Below are 16,883 nucleotides of genomic sequence, written 5' to 3'. Positions count from 1 at the left end.
AGGAGAAATCCACTCGTAATAATTTCCTAATATGTGTGAAGGAATATTCCCAAGATGTTAAGACTTCATAGGATAAGATGATAACTCGCTGATCACCGGGAGTTCGGCTCCTTTTGGACTACTAGTGATCTTAAGAACGGAGGAATCGGGCTTCGTCTTGAATGGAGCAGAAGTGCGTGTGCGTGAAGAACTCTGCTCCATTCATTGTCTACGGCGCTGCCGGTGAAAGCATAGCACAGTGCTCCGCAGCTTTTGGAGACAATGAATGGAGGGGAGGTGAAGGACGGGCACTTCCGCTCCATGTAAGATCATGCTTTGCAGGTCCGAGGTACCCGATTACAGAGCCCCATTATCAGAATGGTTTGCGGGCACGATCTCCTCAGTGATCAGTAAGTTATCCTCTGTCCTGAGGTTAAGAGATGTCTTCCTATCCTGGGATCACCCTTTAAGTTATCAAGGCACCACCGCTAGATGAATGGGCGATCTCAGAAACCGCGGTAGTAAAAATGTCCGAGCAGTGAGTAAAGGGCTCCTACTATTTATTCCATCAGTCAGTGGTGATAGGCATGAGGACTGTCATATCATGTGTATATATGACATATCAAACTAATGTTTTATGGCATTTGCCCTTTAAAAAGCAATTTATTAGTATTTCCTGCAGGACTTCATGGAAATCCCGTGTGGTTTCCATGCAGGTCCATCAACAGACTGTAGACTGTTTATTGACCTTGTTTAGTCTCATGTACCCTTTGTGGAACACTGTGACCCTCACCTCCAAAAAAAAAAAAAAAAAATCTGCGATAGTGATAAGATCTTTTAAGAAACGACACTTCATTTCGCGCGTTCCTGCTTTGTCCCCTGCGTTATGGATGGGTGTTGAGATGATTTGGCTCATGCCTGTGTGTAATAAGGGAGGACATAAATATCCTACGTTTTTGGTTTTTAATGGTAAGTAAAGAACACCTCTGCAATTTCTCCTCTGCAGTGGAGGCCTAGAATAATAGTCGTCTTGCACACCTTTATAATGTCATTCTTTGCTTATCTTTCGTTTTAGAAGTTGAAAAATGGGATGAAAATATTCACGAGAAGACCGGAGAGGAGAACAGCACTCCTATAAGATATTATTTTGAAAATCTAAAAATTTCGGTGCCACAGATTAAACTGAGCGTATTTACATCCAATAAGCTTCCGCCTGACCTCAAGGTAGGTTAGAAGCACAGTCCTGGTGGGTTGAGGCGCTTACTTTATACTTTTTTGGTAATTTATGGCTGTTTAATGCTAACATGGAAAAATTCCGGTTTAAATCCAGAACCTCAGTCATGACACTACAACTCCCAATATGCTCTGTCAGCTAATGGTGGGATTTGTAGTTTCCTGGTGTCCCTAAGGTTGCTGATCCCTCTGCCCTGAAATATAGCTTATAAGGTTTGATGATTGATGGTATATTCTTAGGGTAAACCGTCAATATCCAGATCGAGAGGGATCTACCTCTGAACACCCCCTGCGATCGCCGGTACAGGCAGCACCACTCTTCTTTCCTTGTGTGCCAGATACAACTCCACACTTTTTATAGCGGCTGCGCCGGGTGTTACCATTCAGATGCACAGAGTCCCATTTAAAGGGGTTATTCACTACCTGATAACCCCCGCTTAATAAATTCAGAGCCCCATAGAAAATAAAAACCGTGAATACTCGCCTCCCACAGCAGCGTTGTTCCAGTAATGTCAGCAGGGATGATATGACATTATTGTGTTACATGACTACTGCAGCCAATCAGCAGCTGCTGATTGGCTGCAGCGGTCACATAACACAACAATGTCAAGTCACCCGCCGGGAACAGAAGTGATAACATCACTAGAAACGGTGTTGCTGCGGGAGGTGAGTGCACATTGTTTTTACTTTCCATTTGGCTCTATATCGTTTATGCAGGGTCCTACAGGAATGGACATTCCCTTTAAGTGAATAGAAATGTACAGAGGTAGTCATCCATAAAGGAGCCTGCCTTCAGTTATTTAACGAGGGGTGTACGGAGAGCCATATCCCCCTCCTCCGCAGTCGTAAGGATAGGCCATCACTTTATATAGGCCAAAAAAAAAATGTTTCTCCTGCAATGGGATAGTCGCTCTCAAAATGCAAACTGTATGGCCCTCCGCCGCAGAGCCTGGGATGTAAAGGATGGTGCGTTAAGTCCCACATTACTACCCAAGGTGATATTTACAGAAAAAGGTTCAAGGTGGCCATCCTGACTTGTAGAAAAGGAAGGAGCTAGCCCTTCATTTCATGGCTGGCAGTGCCGTGGAGGTAGCCTCTCCCACCCGATACAGATCTTCCATTGTCCCCTCCACTAGTGACTCAGTCACATAGGTCTTACTTTTCCACTGTCATCTTATCTTATTGAATTAATGCCCCAAATTATTTTCTCCAAGTACAGATGCTAAAGTTTCGTTACAAGGTCTCGTCACGCATCACTACTCCAAAAGTAAAACTCCGCTGACCCAGAAGAGGGTATTCACACACATCATTAACTTCCATAGTGTTCTGCTCCATTACACTCCAAGTCCCTGTCTACAAGTGGCAATATCAAGTGGCGCTAATACTTCCCAGGTTGTCTCTCTCCTCTATGTACCAAGTGGCAAATGCAATTTTATGTCCATTTATTTTGAAAGATACAAACTTTTTTTTCACTGGCGAAAAAGTTTGCGAACTACATCCAACCCTCTCCCCAAAAAAAGAAAAAAGCAGCGTTGAATCTAATTTTTCAATCCTAAAAAATCAAATACAGCGCACAGCCTACAGCGGATCTGTCCATTTTCCTGACCTGTCTGTCTTAGTCTCTTAGTTTTTCTGTACCGTTGGGGAATGGGGCCAGCTTCCGTTCCTTGCACAGCTGGGTAACAGAAAGTAACTGAGACTGAGACCCCTCCGTTCTCAGGAGTTCTGGGGTCTCGGAACCTCGGTGATCACAAAGTGGTGTCATGGCCTAGCATTACGCCACCACTTTATCAGATATAAATACATTTGTAATATATTTTGTTTTATTTCAGGCCTTGAAGAGCACACTGGGATTCCCTCTGATCAAATTTGAGGATGCGGTTATTGATCTGGATCCTTATACCAGAGTTCATCCATATGAATCCCGGGAGTTCATTATCAATGACGTCCTTAAACACTTTCAAGAGGTGAGCTGTATTCACTATATTTTTTTTGTCTTTATCACCCCTTTACGGTGCATTTACACTGCACGATTATCAGGGACGAGTATTCCTAGGAGCGCTCGATCCCAATAATCCTACAATATAAATGAGCTGCCGATCACCGGCGAACATACAACCTGGGGTGAAATGATCTGTTGGCTTCTAGTACTACTGCAGATTACTCTAGGGTGTTCTCCACTGCAAAAATCAAGAAGAGCGAGAAAGAGCACCTCTCTTGTGGCTGCAACTGGTATTGCGGCTTATCCCCATTCACTTAAAGGGGTTGTCCAGTTTTGGAGATTAAGTCTTCAGTCACTTTGTGACTACACATTTGTGAATCCTTAGAGTATGCAGTGTGTTTGCTGTCAGGATTCTCGGTCACGTGCTGACTAGACGTGCGCGGCCTCACTCAATATAAGTGAATTGAGTGTGGCTAGATACTTCTAGTTTGATTGTGACGTCATATATGCAAATCGCCTATTTTTGGTCAAATAACCGCTCGCTCCAGGCAACGGAGAATCCTCACAGTGCGTGCTGCGAGGATTCCCAAGTTCACATAGTGACTGCAGACTTGAGCCCCAAGCCTGGACACCTCTTGTAAGTTCAGTAAAGTATTTGAAATAGAATGATAATAGCCTCGTCACAAAGGAAGCAAACAGGGACTGTAGTGCCAGGTGTTGGAGATAGCCATCATGGGAATCAATATATATAAGCCCCTAGCCGCATGACTTAGGACTAGTGATGAGCAAGCGTCCTCAGATAAGGTGCTATCTGAGCATGCTCGTGTGCTAATAGAGTGTCTTCGGTATGCCCGAATACTATACTCGAGTCCCCGCGGCTGCATGTCTTGTGGCTGTTTGACAGTCGCAACACATGCAGGGATTGTCTAACAAACAGGAAATCCCTACATGTGTTGTGACTGTCGAACAGCTGCGGGACATGCAGACACCGCAACTAAAACCTAATATTGGAGCATGCTGGGGATACTATATTGTCACACGAGCATGGCGGATAACACCTTCTCCGCTCATCACTACTTATGACGTGAAGCCAAACCTGAATCTTCAGTTGAAGGAAAAAAGCTCCAGTATAATAATAATAATTTTATTTATGTAGCGCCAACATATTCCGCAGCACTTTACAATTATAGAGGGTACTTGTACTGACAATAGACGCATAATAATAAACACAGATCAAAACAGATACCAAGAGCAATGAGGGCCCTGCTCACAAGCTTACAATCTATGAGGAAAAAGGGGAGACACGAGAGGTGGATGGTGACAATTGCTGTCGTTGTTTGGACCATATACTACACTTGCAATTTTTCAGTACATTATATGGTAAAATAGATGGTATCATTCAAAACTACAACTGGTCCCTAAAAAGAGGCCTCATGTGGCTCCAGGGATGGAAAAATAACAAAGTCCTGGATCTTGGAAAAAGGGGAGGAAAAAGTGCAAAAAACGAAAATTGTCCATAAGAGGATGGGGTTAAAATGTATGAGTGCGCACATGTGAGCAGGTGATGGCGCTGCGGAGTCGCAGTTGTCTGACTAACCTCCTTGTTTTTATTGTGTCTCAAAGGAGTTGCTCAGTCAAGCAGCAAAGATTTTGGGCTCTGTAGATTTCCTTGGCAATCCAATGGGCCTGCTGAATGATGTGTCTGAAGGAGTATCCGGTCTTATAAAGTATGGAAATGTTGGCGGCTTAATCCGAAATGTCACACACGGCGTTTCCAACTCTGCTGCAAAGGTACTCGTCTACGCTTTATTTATGGAGGGAGTCACCCGAGATGCCACGTCTGTTTTACCAATCTGTATCACGGGCTTAGGAGTTTACTGGAGGACACTACAGTATGGGCCATACGTCACTGTCAGTCCCTGGAAGACCACGAGACCTCATGATACGCAGGCTCCGACATCCCGGCTCCCTCCATGCCGAGGATTAATATTTTAGCAGCACAGCTATAAGTGCAGGCCTGTTTAAGAATTCAGTATAGTCAGCGATCAGGTAGTGGACTTTACGGGAACGGAGACCACAACCGGCAGTGTGAGGCTATAATGTGCATGGACCTTTTTTCCATCTGTGTTCATTATGAAGAGCACAGTATTCATATCCTGCTCTTAAAGGGGCTTCCGATTTTATAAAGTGATGGCTTGGATATACCACCACATTGAGACCTGGGACCCACAATGAGGAATGCAGCACTACTATGATAACATTGCATCCCTCACTATTTTTGCTTTCCTGGCCACTAATGTTGATCAAGCACTGAAATGCTCAAGTGCTCGGTGCTCAAATTGAGCACATCGGATCCTCGGATATGCTCGACTCGAAAAGTGAGCATAATGGATGTGAATGGCAAACTTGAGCGGTTTTCCAAAAGATGGAAAAATCCCCCCTCTCTCTCTCCTTACGGGGATGTGATACTCGGCACTGCTCGCTTCTCGATCGAGAACCCCAATGCTTGATTGAGTGTCTAGCAGTACCAATCCCGCTCGCTCATCACTACAGACCATCCTTTCTGCAGGAAACCTCAGCGCCAAACCAACTGAATGGAGCCACGCTGAATTTCTCCGTACAGGTCTCTCCCAGTTTTCCCCCAAAACTCCGCTCTACTCCCTACCCCTGCTCCCAACATTTCCTCTCCTCCGCCCGCTGCTCATGTCTTGTTGACATCTGAAAGGTGACGTCACAATCACATCTACTAAAGTTGTGACCGCTGCTAGTGATCCCTGTACTCATTCTCTCAACGAGCTGCTGACCGCTGTGATTAGCTGCAGCGGTTATATGCATTATAGTTACGGCCTCAAACTGTCAACGGAGACTGGGGCAGCAACAGCGAGGTAGCGTTAAAGCAAGAGAAGGGAGTAGAGTTGTTTTGGGGTTTTTTTCAGGTGTAGCCTTTCTTGAAAAAAGGAAAATCTTATTATGAGGTAGAACAAGTGTTAATATAGTTGTTGGGTCCCCGTACATTTACATGTCATCGGCAGCACATTCCCGATCTAACCTGGAAGTTGTGTGCTGCTGACAACGAAAACTTTTCTGGGCTTGTGCTCGATTATCAGCATTGTGTGTAGAATAGTCGGGTATAATAGGAAATGTGGATCACATCAACGTCTATATGTATTAGGCCCTGGCATGTGGATAAAGTATAACAGCATATCCCAAACAGAATTCATATAAGATGAGGAGGTTTTTGAAGAAAGATGGAGATAAAGTGTTTTAAGTAAAAGAATTCAGAAGAAAGCCGTCCATATGTCCCCACAAGGGTGAAAAGAGATGCCCTCAAGAAATAGGAGGTGTTACATGACTGTGAGGCCTATATTTTCCCATACCCTAAAAGATTAATGTTATCTGCCTGGAAGGAACAGAGGGCTCCTGAGCAATGGTACAGGGGTAAATAAGGGACCGTGAGTGAGCTGAATATTTTACATAGTTCCATACATAAAGAAATGTTTAGTTTTCTTGTATGTTGTACAGTTTAGCACACACAGTCCATCTATGAAGCTCGCTACCCCGAGAATCAGATCCTTCCAAACAAACCTCAGCTTCAGTGTCCTCAGAATATGTTCTGGGACCAAAACTGGAAAGGCTCCAAAGAGATGATAACATGCCATTCTTAAAATCTAAGAGTCAACGTTTTCTAAACCACGAAATGGAGAAGCTGTTACAACTTTTCCTAAATCTACAGAGATTGGACTGATAGTTCTAGGACTATTGTAAGTTGAGTATTAATATGGCGGGGGGGTGCCCAAATAGTCCAGGTGCTTCAGTGACCACTGAAATGGTGAAGCTGGATTGAAGTAGTGAGTGTTGTGTAGAATCAAAACTAACTGGCCGGCCGTTTGCTAAATATATCAAGCCATTTTAAATTGTGTAGTACAATCCTTGGAGCTAGATTTTTTTATTCTGACATTTTCAGAAGTGACCGCAGGTAACACCGTATCCCAATCTGCCTTCCTACATTGCAGTTACATCATTGGAATATCATGTTATTGGCCTGTCACTATTCATATAACAAAAACTAAGAGTCTGTTTGGTTTAGAAGTCCATGGCTGAAAGTTGCCATACACGTTAGACTTAGGTCGGCCGGGACTATCCATTGTCGATGGTTTCGACCAACATTCTGTGTATAAGAGTGGTAGCCACAAGTTGGTTGGGCGTCTAATTTCAGACTGCCAATCTCATTGTTCTCCCTGAGCTAAGTCACTGACCGGCAGCTTTCTCATAGAGAACACAGGACCGATCAGCCGAACTAGCATCCTATGTATGTAAGTTGGCTTAGATGGCTGTTAGCCACACTATCTTTCTGCCAACAGGCATCTAATGTGTTTCACCGACCTATTATATACAGGAGAGCACCACCCCACCCCCAATTAAACATCATACTCTTGTCTGGCATATGTCTAAGCTCTAGCCATCAAGAATGGTACTGTTATCTCCATGTTCTTCACCAAACTTCTAAACAGGAAACATTTTGCTGAAAAGAGAAGAAACAGGACATCCTGTAGAATTCCCTCTGGGAAACTGGGCCAGTCCTTATCAGTCTGGTCTTCCAGCGTAGACTGTAGACAATATGTGATGAGGCCTGCATCAGGGATGGATCTACTGTTTAAAAGTCAACACAACTTCCATTTCATTGTCAACACCGCAATGAGCAAAAGAAGTAAAATGCAAGGCATGGAGCACTGGCAGAATGGGTGCATCAAAGTGTTGTCCTTGGGTACTTAGACAAGCCAAAGTTCTCGTTATTCTGTGTGTGGCTGGCTAGAAAAATGACTTCACCCAGGGAAGATCCTCCAGTGGGTCCAAGCTCTAATATAGTAATGAGTCCAGAAGTTCCCGCAGAAGACAGTTGTATTTGGAGGTGACTTTGGAGACAATCACTTGCCACTATGGTTCATTGTTTTGTGTTTCTTCATCAATGACCTGTAAGACCTCGATGAAAAGGAAATCATTTCCTCTCGTGGACCCAGAGAACTACTGGCCGACGCGTGCTCCAATTTCTCATAAGTATTTCTGTGTTTAAAAGAAAAGAATTAAAGAGCACCTTTACTTCTCTGACTCAGTTTTATTATATGACCCTCAGATAATTTTTATTTTTTTTTGGAGGGGGGGTGGGTCGCCATATTCTTTTAGATAGTTTATTAATTGTGCAATTATATAAAATAACATAAAAAACTGAATAGAACCATAGAAATTTCATATTGCTCTAATTGTGCCAATCAAAAGAATAAAGGTAACTCTTTATTTATGCAGCGCCACGAATAGCAGAATATTTAAACGCCAAAAAAATCTGTAGCACAATTTGTCTTGTTTATATTCCATTTTTAGAAAGGGTTAATAAGTTAGGTGTGCCACAAAATGATGCCACTGGCAAAGGCAACCCATCCCAAATTTAAAAAAAAAAAAAAAATCCCTGGTATGACTACATTGCTAAAAAACTAAAGTTATGGCTCCTGGAGCAGCACAATAAAAAAAAAATGAAGTAAAAAAATTATATAGCCTGTCATAAAGGCCAAAAAATGACTGTGATGCCAAGAGTTTAAAGAAACCTATAAATAAGCCGTGTCATTTTGAAGACCTTCAGGCACCATCTATTCATGAAGTAGCCAATGTGCATAAATGGTATTGTCTCTGGTTTGGGAGGGTTTTATCATTAGAAGCAGATTTCTGTCGTGTTGCCCTGGTTTCGTTTATTCACTTTTTATTCCCTTTAACTTTTTAAAGACCTGAAGACTCTTAAAAAGACTGCATGAGTTGGAAGCGTAAGCTGTTTATGGGTTTTATCTGGTTTGGCCATTTTATGACTTTTTTTTCCTCCGTTTTATAGTGATGTTGTTTATGCCGGTAATGGCTTTTCCATGTATCCTAGTGCACGCAGTGGGTAAAATGCCTTCTTTAAGTGAAGAGATTCAGCATATTTAAATTGGCACACAAGGGCAGGTTAAATAAAGTTCACCCTACTTGGATTTAGCTCGGCTGTCTCTCTCTTTTCTGCTATTCTATCTTCACATTTTAACATTTTCCACTTGGATTCTCATCAGATTAAACTGGGATTTAAATAAGGATGAGTCACCTTTTTGGGATGCGGTCTCTTTTTGCCTTTATGGGTCATTAATCCAAATTATAAAACCTTCTGTATTTTACTATTTCTAAATGTGTCAAACTATTGTTTTAAAAAAAAGTCAGGACAGCGCAGCTGAGTTTTTAATTGTTTGAGATGAGGTCTGGAGAAAAAATACTGAGCTCTGGGAGCTACCGGTTGTGGAGGTTTAGATGGAATTACAAAGTGGATCCGGCGGTACGGAAAGTAAATGAGTATTTTATTCATAAACTGTATAACAAATGGGCATGAAGTTGGAGGTATAAAGTCTGTGCTACTACACGTTTCAACCCTGGATCGGTGACTTCATCAGGCGGCCAAACCCATCTAGATCTTATTGCACCAGGAGGTACCATGTTTCTACTTTTTTTTCTTTCCCTAGCTGATTTTAATTGTTTGAGGACGGACGCCTGTATAGAGAGGGACTAAAAATTCTTAGTGCCTAATTTTAACATTTTTGTTACTATTTTGGTTTATCAAATGCGTCACAAAGAGTTTTAAAATGGCTATCATACCATATGATGGGGATATTTTACCTACAGCCAAAAATGCTTGCTTTCCCTCTTCTGTTTGCGGAGTTGGCAGAATCTTTTGGTGTGATGGAAAAGCTCTGCTGTGCGCCCTGAGCCGGTCAGATGTCTACTCAATGCTACTCTCCCTCTCAGAGGTGTCTTGGTGTTCTGAAGATGTTCCTTCACTGGAGCTACGCGGCCCAGGCCGATCCTTGAAAGCACCTCTATAGAATAATCCTTCCTCCTACAGACATCACAACCCAGACTTGTCCATCAGACACCTGATAGAGAAGTGTGATTTGTCACTGTCCAGAACACCTTTCCTCCAGAGTTCAGTGGTGGTAGCTTTACACCACTCGATCCGACGCTTGGCATTGTGCTTGGTGAAGTAAGGCTACTCATCCATGAAGCTCCCAGTGGGGGCGCAGTGTTTGTGCTGATGTTAATAGCAGAGGAGGTTTGGACTATGCAATTATGGAGTCAGCAGAGCATTGATGACGTTTTGGCCCTCTGCCCCTCAGCACTCAGTGACCCCCGATCTATAATTTTACGGGGTCTTCACTTCGTGGCTGAGGTTTTTCAGTTCCTTCCAGTGCTCAGTAATATCACTCACAGGTGATAGGGGAATATTTAAGTGTGAAGAAATGTCATGAATGGAGTAATGAACCGGTAGCTTCTATTTCAGGAATGCACTGGTATCGTGGAACTCTTACCATAAGCTACAAAGAAGGCAGACTGCATAGCGAGGAGCCTGATGTTATACAACGCGCGCAATGGACTCATGAAAAACTCAAACTCTGTTGTATCCCAATACTTTTTACCTTATATTGCACGTACTGCGTGTGTATGTGTGTACAATATACATACATATATACCTAGAGACATGATACACACTGAAACTATTTAGAAAAGTGTGTGTGTATGTATGTATGTGTGTGTGTATATATATATATATATATATATATATATATATATATATATATATATATATATATATATATATATATATATATATTTTAATAAAGTTATTACAACATTAACAATCACAAAAAGGGGAAAGCCACCAGGTGGCAGAAAAGATGCTGAGTTCCATACGAGGCATGAACAATTGAGTACGTAAATATAATAAATGATAAATGACAAATCAAATGTTGTAATTAGTTTATTAATAAACTCTATATATACTGTGTATATATATATATATATATATATATATATATATATATATATATATATATATATATATATATATATATATATATATATATATATACTTTTCTAAATAATTTGAGTGTGTATCACATCTCTAGGTTTATATGGTTCGGAAGATACACGTCATTGTGTTCACTTGCTAGTTGTATATATTACACATACATACATATACACACACACTGGGGAAAATAAGTATTTGATACACGGCCGATTTTTGCAAGATTTTCCACCTACAAAGAATGGAGAGGTCTATAATTTTTCTTGTAGGTACACTTCAACTGTGAGAGACAAAATCTAAAAATAAAAAACAGAAAATCACATTGTATGATTTTTACATACCGTATACACTCGAGTATAAGCTGAGACCCCTAATTTTGCCGCAAAAACTGGGAAAACTTAATGACTCGAGTATAAGCCTAGGGTGGAAAATGCAACAGCTACCGGTAAATGTCAAAAATAAAAATAGATACAAATAAAAGTAAAATTGATTGAGACATCAGTAGGTTAAGTGTTTTTGAATATCCATATTGAATCGGGAGCCCCATATAATGCTCCATACAGTTCATGATGGGCCCCATAAGATGCTTCATACAAAATACGCCCCATATAATGCTCCATACAGTTTATGATGTGCCCCATAAGATGCTCCATATTAAAATATGCCCCATATAATGCTGCACAAATGTTGATTATGGCCCCATAAGACGCTCCATACAGACATTTGCCCCATATACTGTAATGCTCCACAAATGTTGATTATGGCCCCATAAGATGCTCCATTGACACATTTGCCCCTTATAATGATCCACAAATGCTGATTATGGCCCATATAATTCTGCACATGGCCCCATACAGATATTTGCCCCATATAATGCTGCACATGGCCCCATAAGATGCTCCATACAGATATTTGCCCCATATAATGCTGCACATGGCCCCATAAGATGCTCCATATAGATATTTGCCCCATATAATGCTGCACATGGCCCCATAAGATGCTCCAAACAGACATTTGCCTCCTATGCTGTTGCTGCGATTAAAAAAAAAAAGACATACTCAACCTGTCAGGCCTCCGGCACTTGCTACATTCACTTGCTCCGCGTTCCACCGCTGAGCACCGCTGTGTCTTTCGCGTCCTCTGCGCTGACGTTCAGGCGCCCTCTGACCTGAGCGTCACTGCAGAGGATGGGGAAGACGCAGCTGCGGCCGGCGGTGGTGGAACAGGGAGCAGGTGAATATCGCGCACTGCGTTATGCTCACCTGCTTCTGGCGCGGTGTCCCAGGATCTCCGGCGCCGGCAGCTTCTTCTGTAGTGAGCAGTCACATGGTACCGCTCATTACAGTAATGAATATGCGGCTCCACCCCTATGGGAGTGGAGTCGGGTCCATATTCATTACTGTAATGAGCGGTACCATGTGACCGCTCACTACAGGAAGAAGCTGCCGGCGAACCAGGGACACCACACTAGGAGCAGGTGTGTGCTATTACACAGCTGCCGCTCCCCCTCCCCTGCCGACCCCTGGGTATGACTCGAGTATAAGCCGAGAAGGGTAATTTCAGCCTAAAAAAATGAGCTGAAATTCTCAGCTTATACTCGAGTATATACAGTTATTAAATTGCATTTTATTGCAGGAAATAAGTATTTGATACCCTACCAACCAGCAAGAATTCTGGCTCTCACAGGCCTGTTAGTTTTTCTTTAAGAAGCCCTCCTACTCTGCACTCATTACCTGTATTAATTGCACCTGTTTGAACTTGTTACCTGTATAAAAGACACCTATCCACACACTCAGTCACACTCCAACCTCTCCACCATGGCCAAGACCAAAGAGCTATCTAAGGACTCCAGGGACAAAATTGTAGACCTGCGCTAGGCTGGGATGGGCTACAGGAAAATAGGCAAGCAGCTTGGTGAGAAGGCAACAACTGTTGGCACATTTATAGGAAATGGAAGAAACACAAGATGACTGAATCTTCTTCGTTCTGGCGCTCCCTTCAAGATCTTGTGTCATGGGCTAAGGATGATTCTGAGAAAGATCAGGAATCAGCCCAGAACTAAAAAGACTAAGGCCTTTTTTCAACCTGTGTAATTATGTAACTACACAGGAGGACCTGGTCAATGACCTGAAGAGAGCTGGGACCACAGTCACATACATTACCATTAGTAAAACACTATGCTGTCATGGATTAAAATCCTGCAGGGCACACAAGGTCCCCCTGCTCATGCAAGCACATGTCCAGGCCCGTTTGAAGTTCGACAGTGACCATCTGGATGATCCAGTGGAGGCATGGGAGAAGGTCATGTGGTCACATAAGACCAAAATAGAACTTTTTGGTATCCACTCCACTTGCCTTGTTTGGAGGAAGAAGGATGAGTGCAACCCAAGAACATCATCCCAACTATGAAGCATGATGGGGAAAAAAATCATACTTTGGGGGTGTTTTTCTGCAATGGGGACAGGACGACTGCACCGTATTGAAGGGAGGATGGATGGGGTCATATATTGCGAGATTTTAGCCAACGACCTCCTTCCCCCAGTAAGAGCATTGAAGATGGGTCGTGGCTATGTCTTCCAGTATGACAATGATCTGAAACACACAGTCAGGGCAACTAAGGATGGCTCCGTAAGAAGCATTTCAGGGTCCTGTAGTGGCTTGGCCAGTCTCCATACCTGAACCCAATAGAAAATCTTTGGAGGGAGCTGAAACTCGGTGTTGCCCAGTAACAGCACTGATACCTGAAAGATCTGTAGAAGATCTGTATGGAGGAGGGGGCCAAAATCCCTGCTGCAGTGTGTGCAAACCTGACCAAGAACTACAGGAAACATCTGACCTCTGTAATTGCAAACAAAGATTTCTGTACCAAATATTAAGTTCTGTTTTTCTATTGTATCAAATACTTATTTCATGCAATAAATGCAAATTAATTTTGTAAAAATCATACAATGTGATTTTCTGTTTTTGTTTTTTTTTTTGCTTTTTTTTTTTAAAGATTCTGCCTCTCACAGTTGAAGTGTACATACGAGATAAAATACAGACCTCTCCATTCCTTGTACAACTCCTGGCAAAAATTATGGAATCACCGACCTTGGAGGATGTTCATTCAGTTGTTTAATTTTGTAGAAAAAAAGCAGATCACAGACATGGCACAAAACTAAAGTCATTTCAAATGGCAACTTTCTGGCTTTAAAAAACACTAAAAGAAATCAAGAACAAAAAATATGGTAGTCAGTAATGGTTACTTTTTTTAACCAAGTATAGGGGAAAAATTATGGAATCACTCAATTCTGATGAAAAAATTAGGGAATCATGGAAAACAAACAAAAAAAACACTCCAAAGCATCACTAGTATTTTATTGCACCACCTCTGGCCTTTATTACAGCTTGCAGTCTCTGAGGCATTGAGGCATGGACTAAGGGCTGTCCCACACGTCCAGATAATTCCGGTACCGGAATAAATCGGTACCGGAGTTATCCGTGTCCGTGTGCCTGGGAACTCACGGAGGCCATACGTGCGGCACACGTGTGCCGCCCGTATGGCGAGTGGGTACCACACGGAGCGTGTGGTACCCACTCTGCATGGTGCTGAAGCTGCGATTCATATCTTCCCTGCAGCAGCGTTTGCTGCAGAGAAAATATGAAGAATAGTGTTTAAAATAAAGATCCATGTGTCCGCCGCCCCCCCACCCCCTGTGCGCCCCCCCGCTGGTCAGAAAATACTTACCCGCTCCCTCGCTGCTTCCTGGTCTGGCCGCGGCTTCTCCTGCATGCGGTCACGTGGGGCCGATCATTTACAGTCATGAATATGTGGCTCCACCTCCCATAGGGGCGGAGCCGACTATTCATGATTGTAAATGATCGGCCCCACGTGACCGCATACAGTAGGAGGCGCGGCCAGACCAGGAAGGAGCGAGGGAGCGGGTAAGTATTTTCTGACCAGCGGGGGGGCGCACAGGGGGTGGGGGGGCGGCGGACACCTAAATCTTTATTTTTAACACTATTCTTCATATTTTCTCTACAGCAAACGCTGCTGCAGGGAAGATATGAATACCGGCTTCAGCACCATGTGGGGGGGACAGCGCTTACTGTAGCGCTGTCTCCTGCACGCACACGGACCCCAGACGGAGAATGTCCATGTGAGGTCCGTGTTTTACGCGGACCCATTGACTCTATTGGGTCCGTGTAAAACGTGCGCTCCCACGAACACTGACATGTCTCCGTGTTTGGCACACGGAGACACGGTCCGCAAAAAATCGCAGATGCATTGATTTTTATGGGTCTACGTGTGTCAGTGTCTCCGGTACGTGAGGAAACTGTCACCTCACGTACCGGAATCACTGACGTGTGAAACCGGCCTTAATGAGTGTCAATCAGTACACTTCATCAGTCTGGCTCCAACCTTCTCTGATTGCTGTTGCCAGATCAGCTTTGCAGGTTGGAGCCTTGTCATGGAGCATTTTCTTCAACTTGCACCAAAGATTTTCAGTTGGATTGAGATCCGGACTATTTGCGTTCATGACATTGACCTTATGTGTCTTTTTTCAAGGAATGTTTTCACAGTTTTTGCTCTATGGTAGGATGCATTATCATTAGTGATGAGCGAATATACTCTTTACTCAAGGTTTCCCGAGCACGCTCGGGGGTCCTCCGAGTATTTTTTAGTGCTCGGAAATTTAGTTTTTATTGCCGCAGCTGAATGATTTACATCTGCTAGCCAGCATAAGTACATGTGGGGGATGCCGGGTTGCTAGGGAATCCACACATGTAATCAAGCAGGCTAAGAGATGTAAATCATTCAACTGCGGCAACAAAAACTAAATGTCCGAGCACTAAAAAATACTCGGAGGACACCCGAGCGTGCTCGGGAAATCTCGAGTAAAGAGTATATTCGCTCATCACTCATTATCATCTTGAAAAATGATTTCATCATTCCCAAACATCCTTTCAATTGATGGGATAAGAAAAGTGCCCAAAATATCAACATAAACTTGTGCATTTATTGAAGATGTAATGACTGCCATCTCCCCAGTGCCTTTACCTGACCTGCAGCCCCATATCATCAATGACTGTGGAAATTTGCATGTTCTCTTCAGGCAGTCATCTTTATAAATCTCATTGGAACGGCACCAAACAAAAGTTCCAACATCATCACCTTGCCCAATGCAAATTCACGATTCATCACTGAATATGACTTTCATCCAGTCATCCAGAGTCCACGATTGCTTTTCCTTAGCCCATTGTAACCTTGTTTTTTTCTGTTTAGGTGTTAATGATGGCTTTCGTTTAGCTTTTTTGTATGTAAATCCCATTTCCTTTAGGCGGTTTCTTACAGTTCGGTCACAGACTCCAGTTTCCACCCATTCGTTCCTCATTTGTTTTGTTGTGCATTTCCTGTTTTGGAGACATATTGCTTTAAGTTTCTGGTCTTGACGCTTTGATGTCTTCCTTGGTCTACCAGTATGTTTGCCTTTAACCCCTTCACCCCCAAGGGTGGTTTGCACGTTAATGACCAGGCCAATTTTTACAATTCTGACCACTGTCCGTTTATGAGGTTATAACTCTGGAACGCTTCAACGGATCTTGGCGATCCTGACATTGTTTTCTCGTGACATATTGTACTTCATGTTAGTGGTAAAATTTATTCGATATAACTTGCTTTTATTTGTGAAAAAAATGGAAATTTGGCAAAAATTTAGAAAATTTCGCAATTTTCAAACTTTGAATTTTTATGCCCTTAAATCACAGAGATATGTCACGCAAAATACTTAATAAGTAACATTTCCCACATGTCTACTTTACATCAGCACAATTTTGGAACCAAAATTTTTTTTTGTTAGGGAGTTATAAGGGTTAAAA

At 42.7% G+C, this 16,883-nt stretch overlaps 1 protein-coding gene across 2 annotated transcripts in view; it reads left to right on the top strand.

The window, feature by feature from the left end:
• The window catches only part of VPS13D (vacuolar protein sorting 13 homolog D), a 280,917-nt gene that overhangs the window by 183,217 nt on the left and 80,817 nt on the right, over positions 1–16,883 (top strand). For both annotated transcript variants that reach the window (XM_077250276.1, XM_077250275.1), the window contains 3 exons: positions 1,055–1,203; positions 3,045–3,179; positions 4,778–4,945. In XM_077250276.1, coding sequence (XP_077106391.1) covers positions 1,055–1,203; positions 3,045–3,179; positions 4,778–4,945 — 452 coding nt within the window. The remainder of the gene's footprint in view (positions 1–1,054; positions 1,204–3,044; positions 3,180–4,777; positions 4,946–16,883) is intronic.

Source organism: Ranitomeya variabilis, chromosome 4 (genome assembly GCF_051348905.1).
Source record: "Ranitomeya variabilis isolate aRanVar5 chromosome 4, aRanVar5.hap1, whole genome shotgun sequence".
Lineage (NCBI taxonomy): Eukaryota > Metazoa > Chordata > Amphibia > Anura > Dendrobatidae > Ranitomeya > Ranitomeya variabilis.
The sequence above is the reverse complement of the archived record's forward strand: the minus strand, read 5'-3'. Positions and strand labels throughout refer to the sequence as shown.